The sequence below is a fragment of the Zeugodacus cucurbitae genome, chromosome 4 (assembly GCF_028554725.1).
Source record: "Zeugodacus cucurbitae isolate PBARC_wt_2022May chromosome 4, idZeuCucr1.2, whole genome shotgun sequence".
Classification (NCBI taxonomy): domain Eukaryota; kingdom Metazoa; phylum Arthropoda; class Insecta; order Diptera; family Tephritidae; genus Zeugodacus; species Zeugodacus cucurbitae.
The window spans coordinates 42,577,268-42,605,111 of NC_071669.1; the positions used below are offsets into that span (position 1 = coordinate 42,577,268).

Genomic DNA, 27,844 nt, shown 5'->3' on the forward strand with positions numbered 1-27,844 from the left:
CCACTTTGTGATGTGATTGGCGTTGCAACCGTTTAGCCGGTTATAGCCGAATCGACGATAGTGCGCCACCTGTCTCTCTCCTTCGCAGTTCGGCGCCAGTTGGAGATCCCAAGTGTAACCAGGTCGCTCTCCACCTGGTCCCTCCAACGGAGTGGAGGCCTTCCCCTTCCTCGGCTTCCTCCGGCGGGTACTGCATCGAACACTTTCAGGGCTGGAGTGTTTTCGTCCATTCGGACAACATGACCTAGCCAGCGTAGCCGCTGTCTTTTTATTCGCTGAACTATGTCAATGTCGTCGTATAACTCGTACAGCTCATCGTTCCATCGTCTGCGGTATTCGCCGTTGCCAATGTTCTGAGGACCATAAATCTTGCGCAAAATTTTCCTCTCGAAAACTCCTAGTGTCGTCTCATCTGATGTTGACATCGTCCAAGCTTCTGCACCGTAAAGCAGGACGGGAATGATAAGCGACTTGTAGAGCTTGATTTTGGTTCGTCGAGAGAGGACTTTACTGTTCAATTGCCTACTCAGTCCAAAGTAGCACCTGTTGGCAAGAGTTATTCTGCGCTGGATTTCGAGGCTGACATTGTTCGTGTTGTTGATGCTTGTTCCCAGGTATACGAAATTATCTACGACCTCGAAGTTATGACTGTCAACAGTGACGTGGGAGCCAAGACGCGAATGCGCCGACTGTTTGTTTGATGACAGGAGATATTTCGTCTTGTCCTCATTCACCTCCAGACCCATTCGCTTCGCCTCCTTATCCATGCGGGAAAAAGCAGAACAAACGGCGCGGTTGTTGCTTCCGATGATATCAATATCATCGGCGTACGCCAGGAGCTGTACACTCTTGTAGAAGATTGTACCTTCTCGGTTTAGCTCTGCAGCTCTTCTAATTTAAGAATATTTTTTACGTATAAAAAATGTTCCTTAAATTTAAACTACTCTAAATGGAGTTTGAACGAGTATGTTACCGCCGCATTTCGAACATCATTTCTCTAATAATACATATGTATTGCATAGTACTTCCTTTATCCCATGCCTTTAACACACAAAGCTAATGTTAAATAGGTATGTAGGTACATATGCATTCGTATGTTCGTGTGAAAGCGTAAAAATGCTGATTGCAATAAAGCCAATTCCATGCTTTCATACGTTCTTCATTCTAAATCAAAGGCTGCAAAATATCAACCTTCACCTCAACACAAAGCGCTGAACTATAACTGCAGCAACAGCTACGCCAGCAGTGTTGGTGGCAGCGACAACGGTTGTGCGCTGCAACAGTCAATATTCCAAATGCTGGCGGGTAAACTGCGGCACTTTGAAAGCTACAAAGTTACATGTTTTCAATGACTAAAGCAAGGTGTTAATGGGAATAGACGCTAAAGCGAAGGTGGCGCAAAATGACAAGTACTATTGCTGTTACAAGCACACAAGTTTCGAGTAAGCAGGCAAATGAGAAACGGCTGCAGACATAGATGAATACCGAACACCGAACAATGCATAAAGATTCTATGCTTCCGCTGCTTCAGCAATCGGTGGCAGCAAATATCAACTGCATAAGTGTCTACAGTAGTGGTCACATAATGCTTACTGTAATGATATTTATAAAATTTTATTATAGCAAACTAGAAAATGAATGATGAAAAAAATGCATCCAGTGATCGTTTTTATAAAAAAAATTATAAATTTTACCATATATGGAAATATGTATGCAACACGGCGTATGAGTAACATTTCGTAATACTAATTTGAAGCAGTGTTAAAATGACCAAAAAATGTGGTCTCAGTTTCATAAGAACATAGATTTATTTACGAATTCAAATCAATTCGATAAACTTTTGCAAATGGTTATGTTTAACTGACCGCTACTGTATCAAGTTAGTAAAGAACAAATTGGTATATGTGTTCACGCCAACCTTAAAGCTTACACAAGCGTACACATGTGTGCCACTAAGCAAGTGTGAATAGCAAATAAAAGTTAGCGATGCGTATACTAGCAACAGTGACTAAAACTGCAGTTCATCAATGAGTTTGATCATATGTGTGTAACTGCACGTGCGTGTAAATATATTGCATATATGTACATACACAATTCTACAAATAATGCTTAATGCCAGCGAGTAGCTTACGTGAATAGTGTAATTGATGAAACTATGCACTCATTATACCGATACTATTGATCTTCTTCCCAAATATTTACAAATGGTATACACCCAAGTGTGCTCTGCCAATCTACAAAAAGGGAGACCCCACAAATTGCGCAAATTACCATGAATAAGCCTCCTCAATGTAGTATATAAGAACCGATTGAGGGGACTGTGTGAAATACCAAACACCACCGACAACGACCTGATTGGACCTTATTAGTATGACTGTAGAGAGAAATTTGATATAGTTAAACTTCATTAGATCTGATATATTTCATAATTAATTTTTCACTGTTCGTTTCTATGTATTTTCTCGATAATTTTATGTAAGTACAAGAAAAACCCCTAAAACTAACAAAAGCAGGTGGCACAGAACACCGAAGTTCAACAAAGTCGAAATTGACTGAATAACATGTCAGAACTTTTCGAACATTGTATCAACAAATGTTTTCACCAATCCGCGAATATGTCGGCTTTATACTCGTGTACACTTGTATGAATGTACATTTGTATGCGGAAAATATTTCAACCAGTAGGTGAGCGCATTTGACACTATCGCACAGCTACGTGTGTTCGTTGATTATTCTAAAAATTTCTTGTTTTGTAACTTTTTTTTTTGAAACTATAAAAAACTTTCCCGCTAGGATTTGTGCTACACACAGTTTTCATACCTCTATTGTGAGGATAAAAACTTTGACACGTTTTCGCGTTTTTCCATACTTTCATAATACTTTTTGTTGTTGCAAAACACCTAATGTCACTTGATGGATTTGCGCTCTCAGTGCATAAAAATGTCAAAAGCAGCTACGCGTATCCATGTATATGTGTAGATGTGTTTGCAAAAAATGTCGAACTTGTGCTAAATCGAGCACCGCAAAGTGGCAAAAAAGAACAACTCCCGTTGCGTGAAAAAGTTAATGCCAAACATGGCGCTGCCAAATTAAGTTAAAACTCAAAGTTGGTAAGTGTGGAAAGTAAAACGAAATACAATAAAGCATAAAAGCCTCAATGCAGCCATTTCGCGTGGAAACTTCCACATCATATATGCATGAAAACACACAAATCACACCCACACATACATCTATTGTAAATATATATATACACACAAGTTTGTTACTTTACGAAATATTGTAAATTGGCATCACATGTGTGTGGCCCACTTTCGCTCTTCTGCACCAAATTGAATTTTTGTCATAAATACGTTAAATTGGTTTTACCTTAAAAGTTTTGGTTTCCAACACACTAAAATGGAAAATTAAAATAACAACAGCGCAAAAGTAACTTCTACCTTGCCATTTATTACTTAGAGTTCTGGCGAATTGTAGCAATAAATTGCTCGCAAAACCAATGCTCTGAGTTAGTGCCTACGCAATATTTATTCGAAATCAATAAATTATTCAAATTGAAATTTGAAACTGTCAAAAAGTTTCAAAAATACATTTTCCTTTTTGCCGCTTTATTTCATATACGTTTTGTATGGTAACAAAGTTTGTTGACAAGGTTATTTCCAAATTACTTCCCTACCATAGTCATTTATGCTTTTATATAAAAGAAATGTTCATGATTTAAGACGGAAAATGAGTGAAAGTTAAAAGGCTTTCCTGCCATTATTTATATATAAATATATATGAGCCTATAGCCTTGGATATATTGTATAATGGTGAAATAGGTTCAGGAATTACCTCAGCCCTCATATACTATATATGATGATTTTCATTATTCTATTGGGTTTATGCCAAATATATGGGTCAAATTGTATGTTATCTTAATTAAATTACATCAATAAATTACAAGAGTATAAAATGTTCCGTTGCATACAAACTTATAGCGTTTTTAGGCAGCCAAATTAAATTTTTATTGAGAAACCCTTTTTTGCCTTTTATACTGCCGGCTACTCGATAACCGATCAGCTGTTAAACGTTTTGGTTTTTGCTTTTCACACGAAGTTGGTAAGTTTCATCAGCTGATTAATATTTTTAGCAGCGGCATCTACCGTAGCTTTTTTTAACAACAAATCCAGCCAATCGCAGACAAAGAACGTATATCGTACGTCTTTGTCGCTGAGGTGCATTTGATTTTCAAGTCGATTTAAATTCAATTTAAAATAAATGGTGATTTAATTTTGTATAGTAAATCGATCTTAATAAGCGTTTAAATCGAGCAGAGGCCTGTTAATTGGTCAATTAACATCTGTCTAAAAACGCAATAAGAATATAAAGACAATTCTTTGTGAAGTCTGATAAAGCGTCGTGAACCTAATACAAAATCACATATGTTGTTTACTTATAATCAGCTCATTCGCGAGGACATTCAAAAAAGTAATTCTTAAGGAATTTTAGTCTCGATTTCACATCCCTTTCACATTCTATAAGGAAGTGTTTAGATGATTCCACTCCGTTCAGACAACTTCTGCAGCTAACACCCGATATAATTTTTAATAGGGAAGGAAATATTACGGAGGGGAAGAAGTCTCTAGACATCTTACGATTTAATTTGGGTCAGAAGGATCTTGCGAAGGTTGTAAAGGTTGCTACGCTCCGATGATATATAGTATATTCGCTGCTAATCTTATAGCACTTACTAACAATAGGCCTAATAAAGCTAATTTTAATAGAGGTATTAAGTCTTGAACCATATATTACCAATTCACTTAGGTCTTTTTGAGTTATAAAACTTCACACTCACAGTCATCGTAATAACGCGCAGTGGAAGGCTGTTAGCAATGAGATTGAGTTTGTCCCTCTGCGATTCTGTTAACGTATAATTTTCCTCTTTAATCTTTTTCTTATAAGTAATATCAAATAAAAAAAAAAAAAAAACTGAATGGAAATATTAAAATTGTGTGTGTAATTGTGGTGATTTACTTTAGTTTTCTTTAGATAAAGATACGTAGAAAATGTGACTACTACTAACATTCTGTTAATGAAATAACTGTTGTCGTTCGCAGACTTTATATCTGGAAAACTTAATAGCATAACTGTTAGATGCTTATAGTTTAAATATTTCCTAATTTTGACAAAATACAGAAGCTAAAGTGCAAAGTTAGCAGTTATATAAATTCAAATAACATAACATTACCATTATTTCATAGCAGTGGATACGTATGTTATTTGATACTTAAATTTGGGTAACAACAGCTCTCTGATTGAGCGTTCTCATACAGGCAATAAAAATTTCTCCGTTGATTTTCAACCAAACGAAATTCTGCTGTGCAAGTTGAAACATCCCTTTATATTTTCAGAATCCACCTTGAGGAAAAATAACATTTTATAACGAGATGAGGCCATAAAATGCGTAGATTCCAAACCTGTTGCTCTAAATAGCGAGTGTTATTGGTAATACTAACATCATTTAATTTGAAATACATCACTGTTAAAAATGTACTAAACAGTGTTCTTCATAGAACCGGTTTTCGAAAAGCTACCTAAAACTTTTTAAGATAATAATGAATTGTATTAAAGTGAAACAGGAATTTACAATATCATAATATCATAATAAATGGCTTCAAAAGTAACTAAACTTTTAAATTTGTACAAAATCTCTGACCTTCAAAATATAATAAATATATGGGTCAAATATATACGATTTACTCTGTATTTATTCTGATAAACATAAGAACGGTTAACTAGAACTCAAAGTTTTCGCACAAGGTTCTCGTAGTTTGTATTAATTTTCGTACAAGAATATTTTGGTAATCTTGTATATCTTCTCAGAATTATTTAAATTTACATTTTAGCACTCTTTTAAATTACTCAAACTGTTTATCCGAAAATTCTCAAACTGTAAATGCTAAAACTTATTTTCCGTAAAAGACATCCTGTGGATGCTGGGCTATTTCTCTCTTAATATTTACGCTCTGCCTTCTTTGAGCTCCTTACGGTTTACTAGTTGATAACTGATGGTCTTAACAGCAAATGTCGTAAAATCACATTCTGTGGATGCTGTGCAAATCTGAACAGAATTTACGTTCTCGCCCCTTTCTCTCACATTTCCTGCAAGTTTTCTAGAAGAATATTTTGTGGATGCTTTGCAATTTCCCTGGGTGCATCTGAGAAAATTAATGAAGAACTACGCTCTCGCGGCGTTTCCTTAAAATTTCTGTTTACTTTAACTATCATTCCTGTTGAATAATTTCCATGCGCTAAAAGTTAAATGCTGTAGAATCGAAATCCGTTCTCGCTCATTTCTTCTCATATTACTGCTTCGGTGGAAGTGGCTGAATGATTTCAATGTACTAAAGATAAATATTTTCCCTTGGATGCTGTTATTTCTATGTAGAATACAAAAATTTACGATCTCATCTTTCTTCTCAACTCTTTTGGCAGACTGACGGTACTACGGAACGATGGCAATGTGCTGAAAATGAGTGTTAAAAAAGAACTTTCCGTGGATGCTGTGGAACTTGTGAGGAAAACTAGAATATGCGTTCTCGCGCTCTCTCATATTACAGCTCTTTTCAGCGACCTACCCTAGGCCGAAATGATTTGAATGTGCTGAAAGATAGCTGTTGTAAAATGACTGCATGTGGATGCTGTGCGATGCTATCTAGTATAACTTTAATGGATGTTATCGCGCTACTTCTCTCGCATTACTGCTTTTACTGACTGTCAGTGTTATTGAGAATTTGGAATGAGCATGTGGCAGCAAAACACACAAGTACTAAAAGTGGGTTAATGTAAAATAATTTCTATGGATGCTGTGTAATCAATTCCCAATTCTCGTGCCCATCCTCTCCTTACATTTAATATACACTCTAAATGAAAATTTTCATTGTGGTAAAGCGAAAATGTAAATAAAGGCAACCTGTGTGTTATATGAAACCCTCAGTATGTGTAAAACTCAAACTATTTCCCAACTTTTCCCATACTGTTCTGTTCATTAGCATTACGTTTCGAAAACGTTAATGTCGTAATTTATGGTCTTGAGATTTAATGATTTCGATATTCCCGCGCTTTTTGACATCTTACTACCCCTTTCACGAATTTAATTGTATGTACTAAATGACCTAGAAAGACATCTTGTGGATTCTGCACTCTCTCTCTCTCTATTACTACTGGTAAAAATTATACAGTTCTCGGAGCGCCTTTAATTCAGCATCACTCAGCATCAAATATTGGCCAACGGAATATATTCAAAGTGCTAAAAATCTGCCTACATTTGAGGGATTTCATATGAGTCTTGGGCTGCTGCAAAGGTTAGCTGAAAAGCAGACTCTCGTGCACTCTCTCCCATATTTTTGCTCGCCAGGAATACTTGCAGTCAAGTAATAGCTGTTTTCAAAGTACTAAAATATAAAGCATGTGCTGCAAAGGAGCATAAAATGAAGGGCGCGAGCACATTAAAAACAAATTCCACTACTTCGGCATTACAGGAGGCGTTTGACGATTGGTTATTACAAAACCGACGAAGCAAAATATATGTAGCCTGCCACACGCGAATGTAGGTTTATGCCTGTTTGTGAGAGAGTGTTGAAGTTCGTACTTACATGAAAATGTACCGAGTTGAGCCGAGTATTAGGCTCGTTAGCACGACAATGTTTCAACACTCAACAGCTTTCGGCACACTGGGTCCTGATGACAACCAGCATAACTGGTGTAGTGCAGCATTCAAACACAGCATCCAATGGACGAGCAAATATTGGCTAGCAACCACACATGCACTCACACAAGCACAGCCTTAACTAATAAGCATCGTATGAATGCAAGTTTTTCGGGGTTTAAGCTACGATGAGTTTCTAAGGTACTTTTAGTACTTATTAGAACGCGTACTGTAACGGATGAACAAGCGGAAGAAGTGCGACTCGTGCGCGCAGTCAAAGTACCTACCATAATTATTACAATTCACAGTGTGTATTAAGGCATCCACTACAACTGTGAGCAGCGCTCAGCAGTGTCACTCGTGTGCATAGTGTAAACAGAAGTGACGTGAAACGCGTTACGCAGCGAGATTAACGCAAAGTGTGTGAAAGCGTAGGTGCAAAAGGAAGAGCGGTTTACCGTGGTGTTTTCGCAAATCATTTGCGTTTAAATAAGTAAATTTTTTTTTTTAACAAATAAATCATTTATATGTTTCTTCGTTCGGTAGCTTTTAATTCTACTCAATTTCTTATTTTTATTCATGAACTAATCCTTTATTACGCGCAAATTATGTAAATGCCATGCAATGAATGGTAAGCGGCTTATCGCTACCAAATGCGTACACAATCTTCGCACTTAAGTGAATCAAGTGAAAGTAAAATCCGCCGAGAGATAAACACGTGCGTGCATATACATATAAAGAAGCATAGCTGAAGCAAGTGTTTGTCCTGTAAGCTAATGCGCGCACTGTGAGGCTTACGTGTGGAAAATGTTGAGGCAGTGGTAGTTGCACAGCATAACATAGTAGCCACGAATAAAATGCTACTAAAATAGAATCATAGTAGGATTTTGCATGATTATTACAAATCGCAGCGTAAGGCGGTGTATATAGTGTTGTGAGCAAGATTTATGATTAATTCAAATTCTTGCATAAATGAGTGTCGCCTGGAATACTAATATGGTGCAAAGTGAAAACGAAGAAATCCGTAAGAAATCCGTAGGATGTTGAAGGTTAAATAAAAGATATAAAATGGGCATAAATGTAAGTGTTGTGTAGCAAAAGTGAAATGATAATGTTAATATACAATTCTGAATAACACAAAAGTTAATGGCAATAAGAATTGGAAAACACAAAAATTTCAACAGAGAAAACATGAATAATATATGACATATTTAAAATATACTAATAACAATATAAATAAAAAGTTGGTGAAAAAATACAAAAGGAGCAAAAAAAATTAAATAATACATAATTGAGTCTAAAAAGTGGCATGGTGCAACCACTCTAACAATAATACATAATCTAAGAAAGTTATGTGAATATGTTACGGACATCAGGTTCAAACCCAAAAAAAAATGTGTTCAAAAATTTTTTTAATTAAGTACAAATATTACAAATATTGGGAACTTGTGAAAAATAACGATACATAAATGAAATATCAAAACAAAATAAAATCGCACCCAAAATTTAAAAATAATAAAAACAACAAATCCACCAAAAATATGATCATACTATGTAATGTACTGGCAACTGATAATTACTAAAACTTGAAGTATTTTACAAGACTTATGCAAAAATATTATTAATCCGACAATTTAGAACACCGCCGATTGTTTTTAAATAAATTTTTAATTTTTTTTATAGCAGATATTAGTTCCTTAGTCAATGACCATGCGTTCCTTCCTTCGTAGAAAATAAGTACCAACGATCGCAGTGTTGCAATATGAAAACCCTTGTGGTGACTAACTGAAAATAATAACAATTAATAACAAAAATAAATTAAATAAATATCAACTCATCCACAAATACAGATAGCAGATAATTACATACTAATGTAACAAATATACTATCAATAGATATTACTAATTTGTGGGATCATTGTGAAACAGCTAAGCTAAAATATTATTAATCCGACCGGGTTCCCTTTTAAATATTACGAAAGATAATATGAAAGATTTTTATACGATTCTAATTTAGTTAAGCATGCGCTGTTTCCTTGGGCGAAAAATAGCATTGCACAATGAGTACATGCCGTGGCTGTTTTAAGTCGTGAATTCAAACGACTACCCCACGAATTCAACAAAGAAGCAATGTTTACAGCATAACAATATAATGAACCGACAGCAAAAATGTTGTACACTTTGGAACCTGTAAGGACGTGTTTTCTTTTCGATCCAGTTTGTGAAATTTTGTATTGTTATCTACAATATAATTTGTCTTAGGAAATTGAGTTTGGGATAAACTCTAAACTAGCAATCAAGTGTATAAGCTTTTAAAAGTAAAATTGATAATAAACTTTGTATGAATCGTGAGTTTCAATGTGAAATGAGATAATGAGATTACCTTAACTGCTCATGTGACAGATCAAGGTATCAAAATCCACAGTAAAATATTCTGTTATTAATTCTTCTATAAATTATTTAAGTAATAACATAATATATGAACGCATACTGATCGGTGGTGTGCATCACTGAGTCAAAATATTACAACTTTGTAAAAGCATTCAGACAGCTCTTATATCCATATCACCTAAAACATTCATATAGGCCATATCGTGAAGTTCACAAATTCACAAAAAAGAAAATCACTTTTTACTAGCTCACACTTCAAACTTTTTCTTTTTATTAGAAAAAATTGATGTGCATCTCTGAATTCATGCCAAATTAATAATCGGGCTGTATATTGAATATTGTATATCGAAGCTCTGTATGAAATAGTTAAACAAGAGCCTCAGGCGTCCATTTGTTTAAAAACTTTTATGACTAGAGAGTTTTAAATGAAAAATAAAGAAATATGTATATTTCAATGAATAAAAATTTTAATTATAGCAATATTAGTAAAAAACATGAAAAAATATATCGTAACTGTATTATTTTTTTTTTATAAAAGGTCCTTAAATGGTTTGAGGGGATGGTTTCTATTTATTGAGGCTTGGAGTAAAGTACACAATTATTGTCAGTACATATTCAAATACATTCATATTTTGTGCCCAAAAAACTTAAAAAAGTTACAAAGAACAAACTTTTTTCTGAGCAAAAACTCATTATATTCCACCCACCCTGGTATATAATTCTTCAATAACAGCGAGGCACTGCAGACTGCATACAGCTGAAAGACAACGTAAATTAGCGCAAAAATGCTAGGACAGCAACATTTCGCCTTCAACACAGCAATAAATCAGTGTCAGCTGACAGAAGTGGGAATACCGAAACAGGAAATAAAAACATATTTAAACAACAAAAAGAAATCAAAACCGCCATACAAGCTATAAAAACAACATGGTGACCAAAAAAATAACTTAACAAAAAAAATTTTAGGTTTTTTTCTTTAATCTGAAACATGAAATCTCCCCCACGGAAGTGGATGAAAAGTTATAAAAGCAAAAGCTTCAACAACACGACGACAGCTGCGTCGCTTAAAGCGTCTGCAAAGAAATGCCTAAAACTATTGTACTGTAAATATATCATTACCAACCAAATAACCGCAATTACGCGCTAAGCATGCAATCTTAAAATGTTTGACCATTGTTAGGTGGCAGCTTCAAATATTCGCAACGAACATTGACAACTAAAGCTTCCTAAATTTTCTTTATTACCTAGACACAATGGCACGATGTAAATAAAGAACAACAATAACCATGACAATCAGCGCGACATCAGCACATCATCAGGCTTCTCTGGTGGACACGCTCATGAATATGTATTGAATGGTAATTTTGTCACGTCGTTTGTAACGCCTACGGACAAAGAATTGAGGACGGCAAGTATCATGAACTTGCTCATTTCGTGGGTATAGCTGAATAACTGTACAAATAGTACGAGTGTCAGTGTTTCGGGAAACAGTGTAACTAGATCTGTGAAAACTATAATATAAATAAATGTGTGTGAGGAAGTTAATTTAATGTGAAGTGTCATTTTTACACTATCTGTGATATATTAAGGTGATTTTAAGGGTATTAAAATAGCAATAACAATAGAATAACATAAAGATTATTCTATGAATATTGTGAGTATACACGATAGGTCAAATTGATATTTCATGAATATTACTATGCAACCGAGTTCAAAGGGAGCATCCGTGAAGATAATGATAATAATAAAGAGATAAATTTACATTTTTATGAAGAGTCTAACGACACTGCACACAAAACCTTGAGAGAACAGGCAGTCTGCAATAATAGGGGAAGGATTTTTTGTAAAAAGAGGTTCAGACCGATTCGTTTAACTGGCTTGACTTCAGAGCACAGTTTTTTCTTTAATTGTGGATCCTTCATGTTAGAATTTTACAAACTCTAAAAAGTCACACTGAAGTATCAATGTGCACAAAGTGTATAGCTGAAAGCCGACAAAAGGCAATATAGGAAAAATACAGTAAAAATGGAAAAGCTCATAAGTTGACTTAAAATTAAGTTTCTATATTGTCTAAAAAAAGATAGAAACAGAATAACGGTATTTTTTATGAGTAGATGAGAAAACTTTATTTGCAGAAACTTAATTTACTTAACTTGTTTACCACCACAAAAATCGCTGTAAATAAAATTCAAACATACAAGCAGCTACCTCGCCAACGAATTCTTCCGTTGGAATGCTGAGGTCAAACTTTGCCATGACACTCGCCATAATTGCCTCCCACAAATTTCCGTATTTTCCTTAAAATTTGCTAACAATTTTCATTTCAACATTTTCTGACCCACAGCTTTTCTTCAAAACCCCACAACTACACTCAAACAACTAGCAATTGTCGCATCTCATCAAGGTCATGTCTTTAGAAACTGTGCACAGCGCCAACTGTGTCTGCTCTTTACTTTGCGCATTCTGAACACTAAACTCGCAAGGCAATGGGAATACGCAGAGGAAAGAATTCTTAAAGAAAGTGTGAAAAAATTTCGAAGAAAAGCAAATACAAAAACTAGGCAACATTTTAGTGTGAAGCTAGGAAATCCCACTTAACGGCGGTGGTCCATTTTCAACGGAAAAGCTATGATGGTAGTATTATGCCCTGCGTCGCTCTGTCACCGCTCATTAACGCCTGCCAACACAGAGTGTCAAGAGCTTCATTGCTCATCAGAGGTGCTTGTGGGCGCCAACAGGGCAACGGTCAATGAATTGTGTCTAGGTTTCCTTTCATTGTACTAACGCTGGTGTACTGCTAGTGTTTTGTTCTTCGTCTTCTTCGCCTTTATTATGCCGTCGTTTCTATTCTTTTTCTTGCAATCATAGCAATGTACCCATTACCCCCAACGACTACCGAGGATGTAGAGCTGTTGATTGCGTGCTTTTTTTGTCGTCTTTGGATTCTTTTTCGTGCAACATTTTATAATCTACTAATTGAATGAAGCAATAAAGCAAAGAGGAAAAAAAGCCAAACGGAAGCCACCTCTTAAGTGCTATGCAAAGCGTCAAAGAATGTTAATGGTCTATTCGGATGAAGGCGAAGATACCAGTTCCTTGCTTCGAGTGTAATTGAGAGATAAGTAAAAATCCCATAAAAGTAAAAGCGGAGATATGTGGAAAATATTAGCAGCGGTGGAGCTGGAAATTATTGCTTAATTACGAATGTCGACACATTCGCACTACCTCATCGCTTCACCTTTATGTTACGTACGACAGTCAACACGCTTACGTAATTGTGCATGTTTAGTACAAGTATATGCACAAAAACCTTGTGCACTCTTAAACTTTCGCATTCTGAGCTTTAATTCGCCCTCCCCCGTGCACTTACAGCCTTTTGCACTTTTCCACTCTGGCAACGTCAAGTTGTCAAGTGCCTCTTTGCTGGCATCCGCCCCTTTTACTTCGTTACTCCTATGAGAGCCGCCTGCCTTGTCAAAGAGGTCGCTGCTAGAGCACGAAAGGTTGAAGGCGTTTAGCAATTTGCATTGGATTCGCTATAAGCGAGTGCAATTTTAAATTAATTAAATGGGTTTTCACTCAAACTCAGACGACTTTATGAGCACACCCAGCAACAAACGGCCTTAAGAATATCAAGTGCGCAAAGGTTGTTAGCCGGGTGTTTAATGGTGTGTACTTCGAAGTGTTTATTTATGTATAGTAGCAGATTTAAGTGGAAAATGAAGAAACGGTTATTTTAGTGTGTACGTATTAAAAAAAGTACCCATTATTTAAAGTAGTAAAAATTAAATTAACATTTGCTTATAGAGGCAAGTATACTAATGCGCTATGTAAAACAACATTACCACAAATAATTTCTCTATCACATCCCAACTACTATAAAAGCTTGAGGTCGATAATAGATTTGGATCATGAAAATAATTTGCAGAATATATTTATTAACAAAAAAAAATGATTTATAAATATTTAGAAAATTTCAAAAATGATATTTTAACAGTCGAGATACACATTCTTCTAATTATTCTTGAATCAGGAACCCATGAATAAATTGTGTAGATCTCCAAGTAGAAATTTGTGAATTTGAACTGTGATACTAAAATTGTGTAAGCATAAAACATGATACTACATTCGAACCGGTATTTATTTGTTTGTTTAAATTTTGAGCAATGAGAATAGTATGTTTTAGAATCTTTAATATTTGCTTATAGTTATTATTAATGATCGTGTTCTATAGAATCACGATAAGAAAATTTTAATAATGAAAGTATTGGCATTGAAAAGCTATAACTAGCGCAACCATGATTATTCAAGAGAATTGATCGAGACTCTTACTATCCAGCACCTGGCCTTGCAAAAAAGATAGAAGAGTTAAACAAAGAACGTTTAGTCCTATTAGGTATAATAAAGGAACTTGGGACGCCGATTAAATCATGTTGGACAAAAGTTTGTATACGTTTCTACTGATACAAAAGTTTTCAATTAAATATCATTAATTCCAGCAACATAAGAATAATTTTTGAGAACATGATTGCGACCGAAATGGATCTGTGTTTTTTAAAGAAAACTTTCGTTCATTTAAAAAATTATGCGACATCCTTCGGCTTCTACAAATTAATTTATTTCGGTCGCACACACTTTATTTTGCCACAATTCAATTAGAAGCTCTTCCTCCCTCTCACCCCACAAATTACTTTTTTTGTACTTTTGTTTTTCTCCATTCTTTTGGAAATGTAAACAAATATTAACTGACAATTTGGGGATGGCAAAATATGTCTTCCAATTATATCGACTAAACTAGAGCAGGCATCGATTATAAAGAGTGGAATGTAAATTTTCAAGTGGTTTTCAGCGAAAACTGTGATTTCGTTGACATACTTTGCATGGATGAACCCACAAGTTTTTGAACGAAACCCCATTTTTGCTATGAAAAACTGTTTTCAATGTCGTTTCGAACATAGTATAACATATGAATACGTGTAAAATAATATTAATCAAAATAATTATTAATTAAAATTAGGTTCAAAATGATTGATATATGTTTTAGAGAAATATTCTAAGGAGATTAGCATTGCCTTCTTAAGGTCGCCGTAATTTATCCTTGCTTTTTAACTGTTATCTGATTACTGTCCGCTTTTCACCACATTACAAAGTCCATCAATTTATAATGGTTGGTTGGCTGTGTGAAGTGGTTACATATAAGTTTCATCTTAAATCATGGTACCTTGATCCTTGATCACGGAAATACTGCTAAGACAGCAGAAAAACCGATTCAATATATAATAATTATATAAAAAATTAATAAATTAATGAAGTAATCTTCTTATGTTCTTTGAAATACATTTGTGAAAAACAATATGTATGTGATTGGCGTTGCAACCGTTTAGCCGGTTATAGCCGAATCGACGATAGTGCGCCACCTGTCTCTCTCCTTCGCAGTTCGGCGCCAGTTGGAGATCCCAAGTGTAACCAGGTCGCTCTCCACCTGGTCCCTCCAACGGAGTGGAGGCCTTCCCCTTCCTCGGCTTCCTCCGGCGGGTACTGCATCGAACACTTTCAGGGCTGGAGTGTTTTCGTCCATTCGGACAACATGACCTAGCCAGCGTAGCCGCTGTCTTTTTATTCGCTGAACTATGTCAATGTCGTCGTATAACTCGTACAGCTCATCGTTCCATCGTCTGCGGTATTCGCCGTTGCCAATGTTCTGAGGACCATAAATCTTGCGCAAAATTTTCCTCTCGAAAACTCCTAGTGTCGTCTCATCTGATGTTGACATCGTCCAAGCTTCTGCACCGTAAAGCAGGACGGGAATGATAAGCGACTTGTAGAGCTTGATTTTGGTTCGTCGAGAGAGGACTTTACTGTTCAATTGCCTACTCAGTCCAAAGTAGCACCTGTTGGCAAGAGTTATTCTGCGCTGGATTTCGAGGCTGACATTGTTCGTGTTGTTGATGCTGGTTCCCAGGTATACGAAATTATCTACGACCTCGAAGTTATGACTGTCAACAGTGACGTGGGAGCCAAGACGCGAATGCGCCGACTGTTTGTTTGATGACAGGAGATATTTCGTCTTGTCCTCATTCACCTCCAGACCCATTCGCTTCGCCTCCTTATCCATGCGGGAAAAAGCAGAACAAACGGCGCGGTTGTTGCTTCCGATGATATCAATATCATCGGCGTACGCCAGGAGCTGTACACTCTTGTAGAAGATTGTACCTTCTCGGTTTAGCTCTGCAGCTCTTATAATTTTTTCCAGCATCAGGTTAAAGAAGTCGCACGATAGTGAGTCACCTTGTCTGAAACCTCGTTTGGTATCGAACGGCTCGGAGAGGTCCTTCCCAATCATGACGGAGCTTTTGGTGTTGCTCAACGTCAATTTACACAGCCGTATTAGTTTTGCGGGGATACCAAATTCAGACATCGCGGCGTAAAGGCAACTCCTTTTCGTGCTGTCGAAAGCAGCTTTAAAATCGACAAAAAGGTGGTGTGTGTCGATCCTCTTTTCTCGGGTCTTTTCCAAGATTTGGCGCATGGTGAATATCTGGTCAGTTGTCGATTTTCCAGGTCTAAAGCCACACTGATAAGGTCCAATCAGTTTGTTGACAGTGGGCATTAGTCTTTCACACAATACGCTCGATAGAACCTTGTATGCGATATTTAGGAGGCTGATCCCACGGTAATTGGCGCAGATTGTGGGATCTCCCTTTTTATGGATTGGGCAGAGCACACTGAGATTCCAATCGTCAGGCATGCTTTCTTCCGACCATATTCTGCAAAGAAGCTGATGCATGCACCTTATCAGTTCTTCGCCGCCGTATTTGAATAGTTCTACCGGTAATCTATCGGCCCCCGCTGCTTTGTTGTTCTTCAAGCGGTAATTGAAAAACAATACTAAAATATAAAATGAGGTCAACAATTAAAATACTTAATTCAAATTAAAAAGATTTTTGGTTAAAATGCTAAAAAACTTTACTTCATAAAAAATTTAAACCAAATGAAAAATTATATATTTTAAATTTCTCGAAACATTTTATGCCTCTCTCTTCATTTAATGGATTAAATGCCAAGTTACTTAATGTGGCAAGGTGAAATATTTGCATCAACAAAAACACTGCAGCAAAGTTCATATGCGAGTACCATATGTAAAGCTAAAAATAAAAGTAGTAAACGATAAAGATAAACAAAGGAATTGAAAATGTGTAAAAAATGTCCAAGCATTGTCCACAAAATGACAAAAAAGTGGAAGCCTAAAAGCAGGCTAAAATAATTGCGAACTGACACAGAAAATTCTAAAAGCAAAATCCTGCGAAAATACCAACTGCCAGCCATGCTTGCAGAATAAACTTACACTGGCATAAACTAAAAACAGCTCGACATCGGTTTTAGGGACAAAAACCAAACACTATGAGAATTCTATGCCAGTACGACCATGATAACACTGAGTAAATTTCTTTTTGTAGTTATGTAAGCAATGACCAACAAAAACGGGCCGCAGGCCGACGCAACAGGACAACGGGACAAAGCTGACACTGACTCTCATATTTTGTGCTTGCTGAGCCAAGTCCAATGGATGCTGAATAAATAACAGGTCGACGTGACAAAAACAGAAACAAATTGCTCAAAACAAAGCGAAAAGGGGCGCTAACAGGGGAATAGCAGAAAAGGGTAAAATTTAGAAACATACATCCAGGCATACATCAAGAGTGTGCTTATATAACAGGATATATGTTACACACATGGGCAAATGTGTAAGTGATGCACAGTTGGGGTGCTGAGTTGGCGACAGAACCACTCAAGCGAAGCGTGCAGCTGAGAGTGAAAGGCTAATACGGGCTTTCCAAAGTTATGTACAACAGTCGCATATAACGTAGGTATATGTATGTGTCTCACAAAGCATGTTCATTACAGCATTTATACACGTGCATGAATAAGTAACAAACTGTAAAATTATGTGTGAAAACAGGTGTGAACGCCACGTGCGCGCAAAAGTGCCGACCAGCAACGACACAGTGACGAGACAATAAAGCAACAGATCACAAGAGTGCAACAAATTAAAAAGGTTAGACAAGTGTACTTTATACATGTGGTAGAATCCTACAATAGTGTGAGTATGAAAAAAAAAAACAAAAACAAAAACTAAAGTAAAAATAAAAATAAAAGCAGCAACAACACACTAGCGTAGTGAAACATTACCTCCTTACAAAGCAAAACAAAGTATCTAATCGTCTGTTTATAAATGCTTGCCGTCCATCAAAGCGAGCACACAACAGATCAATGGGCGTGATGCAATGAGGTGTAACGGAAGTGTGCCAGTCTCGACGGAATGATGAGTTGGCAGAAACGTGAGGTGATTTGCACGTGCTAACCTGGCTGCATACCGCAACCTTATTATGTATTTGTTGCTATAGATATACTCGTATAAATATGTGCTTGAGCACGCTTGTCTTCAGAGCGTTATGCAAATAAGAGTGCGTCCACTTATATATATACATATATACATACATACAAAGGCGTGTGTTCTGCTGAATAAAATGCCGTGTAATTGCGTAGGCGAACCGGCAATGACTACATATTAATTTGCATGCTAAATTAAGCTTGAAGTGTTGCTAATGATCTTAAAAGGGCCGTGCTGATAAGTGCTGTACAAAAACGAAAGCAGCAGGTGGTAATAATGAGTGAAAGTCTAAAATATGCGAAAACACTTATACTTACGTACATTGGCGTAAGGAAATCATTAACATTTTGCATAACATTTTTATGGCTAGGTTGTGTCTGTGTCGAGATAATTCTTTGTTTGGTATTTTAAATTCAGTTTCAGTTGTGGATGGTGCGGCATGAAGAAGCAATTTATTAATAAATTAAATAAAACAAAAATTATTCAATGAACACTAATCTTGGTGATATATTCAACAGAAATTGAAATAAAAAAATATATTTCAAACCAAAAAATGGCAAATGTATACTACGTTGGAAAGAAGTTACTTTTATGAATGGAAGTTATCAAGAAACTATTGTAGTACTAATAAAATGCCTCAAGCAATGAATAAAATGTTCAATACTGCCATTTGAAAAATAAAATTTTATAATTCTTTAGTGCTACAAAACTCAGTGAGAGAAGTGCGTTGTATTACAATTTTCGAATATATAAAAATTGAAAATTAAAAAGAAATTAAGTCAAAAGCAGGAAGCTGGTTTGGAATAAAACTAATATGCACATTAAAACACATAAAATCGAATTTAAACGACGTCAAATTGATATATAAAGATATTTAATTCTTAACCTTGACTTAGATAAAAAAAATTATAAGATCATAAATCAGGATTTGTTTCCGTACTTTCACTTAAATTTTTGAAATATTTGAGCTGATATTTCTTCAATTGAGCTGATGAGATTCAATTGAGATACGAATTATATGTGGTGTCAGCGATTAACTGGACTGTAAAGAAATAAAATAATAAAAATTGCCGCAATTGATTTTTGACGTGAAAACAATTACTATAATTATTTTTTTGTGTGTGAATCAAATTAATAGTGAAAAACTAACTATTTCGTCCGTTACTTGTTTTTTAAGTTAATATAATATTTTCTTCGCATCGTATTTTGCATTAGTGAAAAAACAAGAAAAAGCGTTAACTTCGGCTGTACCGAAGCTAATATACCCTTCACAGGTGCATTTCTTTGAGTAACTATGTGTTTAAGCAAATATAAAGACGTAAGAAAAAATAAGTAAAACAAGTAAGGAAGGGCTAAGTTCGGGTGTAACCGAACATTTTATACTCTCGCAATTTATTTATTTAACTTTATTTATATTATATAATACACAATATGTGGGTGAATTCGTCATATACATTGTATGAAGTCCATTGAAAGTTGGAAACCATAATATTAGGTTAGAAGCACCGAGGTCCTCGTGTTCGATATATGGGGCCTTAAAAACCTATGGTCCGATTTCGGCGATTTTTAGAATGGGGCTGCCACACTATTAACATAGTATTTGTGCAAAGTTCTGCACCGATATCTTCACTAGTACTTACTTTATATATTGTAAAGTAAACGATTAAGGTCGTCTTCAAAGTTCTGGTATATAGGAAGTAGGCGTGGTTGTGAACCGATTTGACCTATTTTCACAACATATCATTGGGATGTAAGGAAACTATTACAAACCAAGTTTCATTGAAATCGGTGGAGTAGTTCCTGAGATATGGTTTTTGACCCATAAGTGGGCGACGCCACGCCCATTTTCCATTTTGTAAAAAGATCTGAGTACAGCTTCCATCTGCCATTTCTTATGTGAAATTTAGTATTTCTGACGTTTTCGTTAGTGAGTTAACCCACTTTTTGTAATTTTCAACCTAACTTTTGTATGGCGGGTGGGCGTGGTTATAATCCGATTTCTTTCATTTTTGGACTGTATTAGGAAGTGTAGGAAAGTTTGGTTTATATAGCTCTATTGGTTTGCGAGATATGTACAAAAAACTTAGTAGGGAGCGGGGCCACGCCCACTTCCCCAAAAAAATTACATCCAAATATGCCCCTTCGTAGTACGATCCTTCATACCAAATTTTATTTCCATAGCTTTATTTATGGCTTAGTTATGGCACTTTATGTGTTTTCGGTTTTCGCCATTTTGTGGGTGTGGCAGTGGTCCGATTTTGCTCATTTTCAAAAGCAACCTTCCTATGGTGCCAAGAAATAAGTGCGCCAAGTTTCATCAAGATATCTTGATTTTTACTCAAGTTACAGCTTGCACAGACGGACGGACGGACGGACAGACAGACAGACATTCGGATTTGAACTCCACTCTTCACCCTGATCACTTTGGTATATATAACCCTATATCTAACTCGTTTAGTTTTGGGTGTTACAAACAACCGTTATGTGAACAAAACTATAATACTCTCTTTAGCAACATTTGTTGCGAGAGTATAAAAAAAAGAAAACATTTTAATAATTCTTTTTAGCCGGGTTGTTTGCTAGAAACATTAAGGTTATATAGTTAACCGATCTGAACAATTTCTTCGGAGTTTATATATTTACCTTAAGCAGTAATCCATGTCGAATTTCGTGAAGATACCACGTCAAATGCGGAAGTTTTCCATACAAGCCCTTGATTCCGATCGCTCAGTTTGTATGGCAGCTATATGATATAGTGGTCCGATATCGGCAGTTCCGACAAATGAGCAGCTTCTTAAAGAGAAAATAACATCTGCAAAATTTCAAAACGATATCTTAAAAACTGAAGGACTAGTTCGTATATATACAGACAGACAGACGGACATGGCTAAATCGACTCAGCTCAATATACTGATCATTTATATATACACTTTATAGGGTCTCCGGCGCTTCCTTCTGGGTGTTACAAACATCGTGACATACTTAATATACCCTGTCTGTTCAGGGTATAAATATGGAAACAACATGTGAATATAAAGATCGCAAATTTCTTTATGAATATTATTACATCAAAAATGTATATTATTCGTTTTTTATTTTGATATCAATTGTTTGTATTTTTCTGTTCTACTTTAAATTACCTCGAAATCTCCAGCAGAGTTCTGCGAAAAACCAATAACAAATAAAATAATACGTATTTTCATCAGCTTACAGATTCTACAACACCACCAACATCATTTCCGGTTTAAATACAGATCAAGCAGCTTATAGCTATTCAATTCTATATAAAAGAGGCAACAATAAATATAATAACAACAAGCTTTTGTACGAACGAAAACACTCGTGTAACGCCAAAAAGAGCGTAAACGAAGTTTAAAGCAGCAAAAAAGCACAACTTTTCAGATTAGCACCTCACAACCGCTCATTATATGCCGGATCAAAATCAGCACCACACTGGCAGCATGACCAATTAGCTTTATTGTTGGTTTAGTGCGATTATATTTTTTTCTTATTTTTAAGTGTATCACATTGCACAAAAGTGTCAAAATGTGTGAGCACTGAAATGCACACGCACACACACAGAGCGCCGTGTTTACTGTGAAATGTTATAAAAAGTAATTAACAAAATTACAAGTGCTATGCTCAGCAACAACGTGAAGAAAAAGTCCAACAATATATGTGGCAAGTGAAAAACCGACAAAAGATAGTGCAACAAAAAAGTGTAATGTGAAAACCAATTGAAAAGTTTTGTGCAAAAAATTAAGTAACTAAAAAATACAAGCTACACAGTGTAAAAAATAACGCTAAAAGCAACAAAAAAGTGCAGCCATTACTTACACTTCAACATTAAAGTATATTCATATACATATATGTACATGCAAGCACCGTATTTTGCAACTTTGTACGGCAACGTCATCAAGAAGCTACAACAAGTAACAACAAACAGTACGTGCCATTACAAGCACTGCCGCTATAGTGCTAGTGCTAGAAGGCGACTGTGCCATTGCAACTGTCCTCAGTTTATGTGTGTGTGCATGCCAAGTAAGGCGCTTGTGCATGTTAGCGCTGCGCATTTGTTGGTGTTGGTGCAGTGTATGTGAAGCGAACAGTGCAGGAGCAGTGCAGTGAATGTGCATTCAAAATGCTTAAAGGATTAAAAGTTTTTACATTTTTATGGCTGACGCATGCGGCGAGCACTTGGCTGAATTTCACCGGCGTTCAAGCACAACCGTCATCATTAACCGAGAAAATCCCATTAGGTGAGTCGAATGAGTGCACGTTGCGCTTTTCGCGACTGTATGTGCAATGTAGCTCAGTGTGTTTATAGCATATACGAACAACATAAAATATATAGCGTTAAGCTTGCCAGCATAATGGCGTAAATGAGCGAATTAATGATACTGGAGAATTCGGAAATGTCACATATCACATTTGACATTACATTCTACAACAACAAAATACATTTTTATAACAAATTTAATCTTAGTTATAATAATTTAGTCATATATTTACTTCATATTTATTTATATTTAAAAGTAGAATAAATTTAAACAATTTTTATTTCGTGCAGGGTATACAAAACAGTCCCAGTCAGAGAGGTTGGTTTCTCTTTCGTTCCTTTTTACTGTGCTTGCGCTTTTATATCGTACGTGTGACACTTCGCTGCCACACATTTAAAGATAGTGATGAAGTGAAGAGACAAGTGCAGCTTGTTTCATTCATATGCAGTGGGAAACATATACACACGTATATTATGTGTTGGTATTTTCTGTGTCATTGAAGCTTTTTAACTCTCACACGAGAGTGTTGCACAGAGTATAATAGTTTTGTTTACACAGCTGATGATAACAGTAGGACTAATCGAGATATAAAGTTATATGGATAAAATTATCAAAAAGACCAAGCGAATTTAATTAATTATAATAAGTATAAATTTGGCCTTCGACCCTTATCTATACTACTATTATAAAGAGGAAAGATTTGTATGTATGTTTGTATTGAATAAACTCGAAAACTACTGTGGCGATTTAAAAAATTCTTTCACCATTGGAAAGCTACATTCACCCCGAGTAACATAGGCTATATTTATTGCTAGAACCTCAACTTTCTGGAAATAATTCCCAGATACTGAAAATCGTCTTGCAAGTCATTGTCTTCGCAACGCAATCGCGTGGCATAGCGCTTGCAGCTACTTGCTGAACAAAATTTCAAAACCTCCCAAGTACGCGTTTGAGAGTCGAGTACGGAGCGGGTGCAGCGGATTTAAGAACAAAATATTAGAAATATACAAGCTCGCACTAGGGCGTCGAACTCTGAGCGTTCCCAACGCCTTAATAATCAGAGAGAAAGACAACGGACATTAAAGACTAGAAGTCGTAATCAAGTTTTACCTCATTGCAAATAAAATATAATTTCATATTCGAATTTTCCTCATTTTACTTTTTTAAAATGAACCCACGCAAGAAACGGGAAAGTATAATACATATGTATGGGAGAGTGTGTATAAGTGTGTACAAATTTATAACTTTTGAAATGTTTGTTTAAACCGTGCGAAGCCGGAGCGATCTGCTAGTACGTAATATAATGGTTTCCTCTGTTATATTTACCAAAAAATGATTTTCTTACGTCTGTACATTTTTATAATGGAAATATCGGAAAACCATAGATTGCAATATATTTCAATAAATAGCATAATATCATTTGGTACTACAATTCGATGAGATGGACTCCTATTTTTAGTCGTCTTATGACAAATACATGTATCGAATCCGTACTTATAATTGACATTACTAGGGTATATCAGTAAATAAGAGACATAATAATAAATGTAGACGGAAAAATTTTCCTTGGCATAAAGTCATTGTATGTCAAAAACTAATTAAATATGCCCGTATACTTAACTCAGTATACTAATTTTCTTTACTCCGGTTGATTTTTATCGAGTATGTGAGTCATCTCAATAATATTAAGTAGGAATTAATGAGTATCGGACAAGTTTTCGATTGAATATAATTTAACATGGCTAGGTATTGGATTTTAGTTTTTCCGGAAGATTGAGTCATAAGTAAAAAAAATGTGTATATTTCGACTTTTGAAGTTAGCCTCCAAAATCGAAATATTTTCCTTCGAAGTTCGAAAAAAGAATAAAAATAAATTATTTACAAAATATAGTTAAAAAAAATCTAAAATAATGATACAATCTAAATTTTCTTCTTAATTCAATGGTGTATAACATTTTTGGGTCAAGCTTATATGGCAGATGTTATTAGTAGTTAAAGTTGCATATTCGACCAAAATAAAAGTGATAAATTTATATGCAATGTGGTTAAAGAATGTAACGTTTTGCTTTAAATATTTCTGCACCTTTATTTCTTACTAATTCCGGAGTATTTTAGTTCTCACAAATTATGTTATATTCGCCTCTATCTCGCATATCGCGCTCCCTTACCTGCCTCGTCCGTGTTGTGTTTGCTTTTTCGTTCTCCTTTCCTTTTGTTTCCACTCGCCATGAGTTTATGTCGTGCTACTGAAGCTTTTGATACGCATACATACTCATATAAAGATATTTATATATGAATATGTGAAAATACATAAGTAGCTTACTTTAATGCCATATATAGTATTTTTCAGTTAATAATTTATTCAATTTGTGTATGGCATTATGATTTTTTGTTTCTCAAGGACCAACATCAATGTAATCAACATGTTTACCATTACCTTGTTCACTATTGTGTTTTGTAAACTGATTGAAAATATTTGTATATATTTTTCTCTAAAATAAAAACGGATTATTATTCGAGATCTTCATAGGAATAATGTAATATATTGTGTATATATAAATAGTATTATGCTTTCCACAAAGTCCAATACATCAAACATAGGTAATAAAGACAATTTCCAAATAAACTAGAATAATATTAGCTACTATTACTTTCTCTAAATAAATAAAGTTTATCATATCTAACAGATAACAAATTAAATGTGGGACATAAAAGTTTCTCCAAATTAAATTTTGTATCAACAAATGTTTTAAAAATGTATTTTTATTTTTTTTTTATTTTAAAGAATAATTCCTTGAATAACATTAGTTGCAATACAAATACACACACCTCTTACTGATCCGCCCTCTAACAGGTATTGTTGAAAACTACTAAAAGCGCTTTATCATCGGATTCTTTCAATTTCTTCTTCTTCTTCTTAACTGGCGTAGAAACCGCTTACGCGGTTATAGCCGAGTCCACGACAGTGCGCCACGCATCTCTCCTTTTGGCGGTTTGGCGCCAATTGGTAATACCAAGTGAAGACAGGTCCTTCTCCACCTGGTCCTTCCACCGGAGTGGAGGTCTCCCTCTTCCTCGGCTTCCACCTCGGCTTCCACCAGCGGGTACTGCATCGAAAACTTTCAGAGCTGGGGCACTTTCATCCATTCGAACAACATGACCCAGCCAGCGTAGCCGCTGTCTTTTTATTCGCTGGACTATGTCTATGTCGTCGGACTACACATACAGCTCATCATTCCATCTTCTACGGTATTCGCCGTTGCCAATGTTTAAGGGACCGTAAATCTTCCGCAAAACCTTTCTCTCGAAAACTCCTAGTGCCGTCTCATCGGATGTTGACACCGTCCACGCTTCTGCACCATAAAGTAGGACGGGAATGATGAGGGACTTGTAGAGTTTAGTTTTTGTTCGTCGAGAGAGGACTTTACTTTTCAATTGCCTACTCAGTCCATAGTAGCACCTGTTGGCAAGAGTGATTCTGCGTTGGATTTCAAGGCTGACATTATTATCGGTGTTAATGTTGGTTCCTAGGTATACGAAATTATCTACAACTTCAAAGTTATGACTGTCAACAGTGACGTGGGAGCCAAGACGCAAATGCGCTGACTGTTTGTTTGATGACAGGAGATATTTCGTCTTGTCCTCGTTCACCACCAGACCCATTCGCTTCGCTTCCTTATCCAGGCGGGAAAAAGCAGAACTAACGGCGCGGGTGTTTTTTCCGATGATATCAATATCATCGGCGTACGCCAGGAGCTGTACACTCTTGTAGAAGATTGTACCTTCTCTATTTAGCTCTGCAGCTCTTATAATTTTCTCCAGCATCAAGTTAAAGAAGTCGCACGATAGCGAGTCACCTTGTCTGAAACCTCGTTTGGTATCGAACGGCTCGGAGAGGTCCTTCCCGATCCTGACGGAGCTTTTGGTGTTGCTCAACGTCAACTTACACAGCCGTATTAGTTTTGCGGGGATACCAAATTCAGACATCGCGGCATAAAGGCAGCTCCTTTTCGTGCTGTCGAAAGCAGCTTTAAAGTCGACAAATAGATGGTGTGTGTCGATCCTTTTTTCACGGGTCTTCTCCAAGATTTGGCGCATGGTGAATATCTGGTCAGTTGTTGATTTTCCAGGTCTAAAGCCACACTGATAAGGTCCAATCAGTTTGTTGACGGTGGGCTTTAGTCTTTCACACAGTACGCTCGATAGAACCTTATAAGCGATGTTAAGGAGGCTTATCCCACGATAATTGGCGCAGATTGTGGGGTCTCCCTTTTTGTGGATTGGGCAGAGTACACTGAGATTCCAATCGTCGGGCATGCTTTCTTCCGACCATATTTCGCAAAGAAGCTGATGCATGCACCTTATCAGCTCTTCGCCGCCGTATTTGAATAGCTCGGCCGGCAATCCATCGGCCCCCGCCGCCTTGTTGTTCTTCAAGCGGGTAATTGCTATTCTAATTTCTTCACGGTCGGGCAATGGAACATCTGTTCCATCGTCGTCGATTGGGGAATCGGGTTCGCCATCTCCTGGTGTTGTACTTTCACTGCCATTCAGCAGTCTGGAGAAGTGTTCCCTCCACAAACACAGTATACTCTGGTCATCAACCACTAGATCACCGCTGGGGGTCCTACAGGAGTGTGCTCCGGTCTTGAAACCTTCAGTTAGTCGCCGGATCTTTTCGTAAAATTTTCGAGCATTACCCCTGTCGGCCAGCTTGTCAAGCTCTTCATACTCACGCATTTCTGCCTCTTTCTTTCTTTTTCTGCAAATGCGTCTCGCTTCCCTCTTCAGCTCTCGGTATCTTTCCCATCCCGCTCGTGTTGCGGTCGATCGCAACATTGCGAGGTAGGCAGTCTGTTTTCTCTCCACTGCGAGACGACAATCCTCATCATACCAGCTGTTTTTTTGGCTTTTCCGATTTTCTTTCAATTTACAATATATAAATTAGACACCAGTGAAGATATCGAATAAAACGTGTCTAATGTGACATCGCCCATAAAGAAATCACCGAAATCGGACCATATGTTTTCAAGGCTTATAATAGTGGGCTTCTGTGCCATAATTGGGCAAAATCGGATTAAGTAAGTGAGTTAAG

The 27,844-nt window shown here is 36.3% G+C and overlaps 1 protein-coding gene across 2 annotated transcripts in view; it reads left to right on the forward strand.

Moving 5' to 3' along the window:
• Nucleotides 1-7,888: 7,888 nt before the first annotated feature.
• LOC105218571 (glutamate receptor 1) overlaps nt 7,889-27,844 on the forward strand; it is a 112,668-nt gene continuing 92,712 nt past the window's right edge. For both annotated transcript variants that reach the window (XM_054229451.1, XM_054229452.1), the window contains exons 1-2: nt 7,889-8,180; nt 21,676-22,728. In XM_054229451.1, the coding sequence (XP_054085426.1) occupies nt 22,611-22,728 (118 nt within the window). In that variant the 5' untranslated portion in view covers nt 7,889-8,180; nt 21,676-22,610. The remainder of the gene's footprint in view (nt 8,181-21,675; nt 22,729-27,844) is intronic.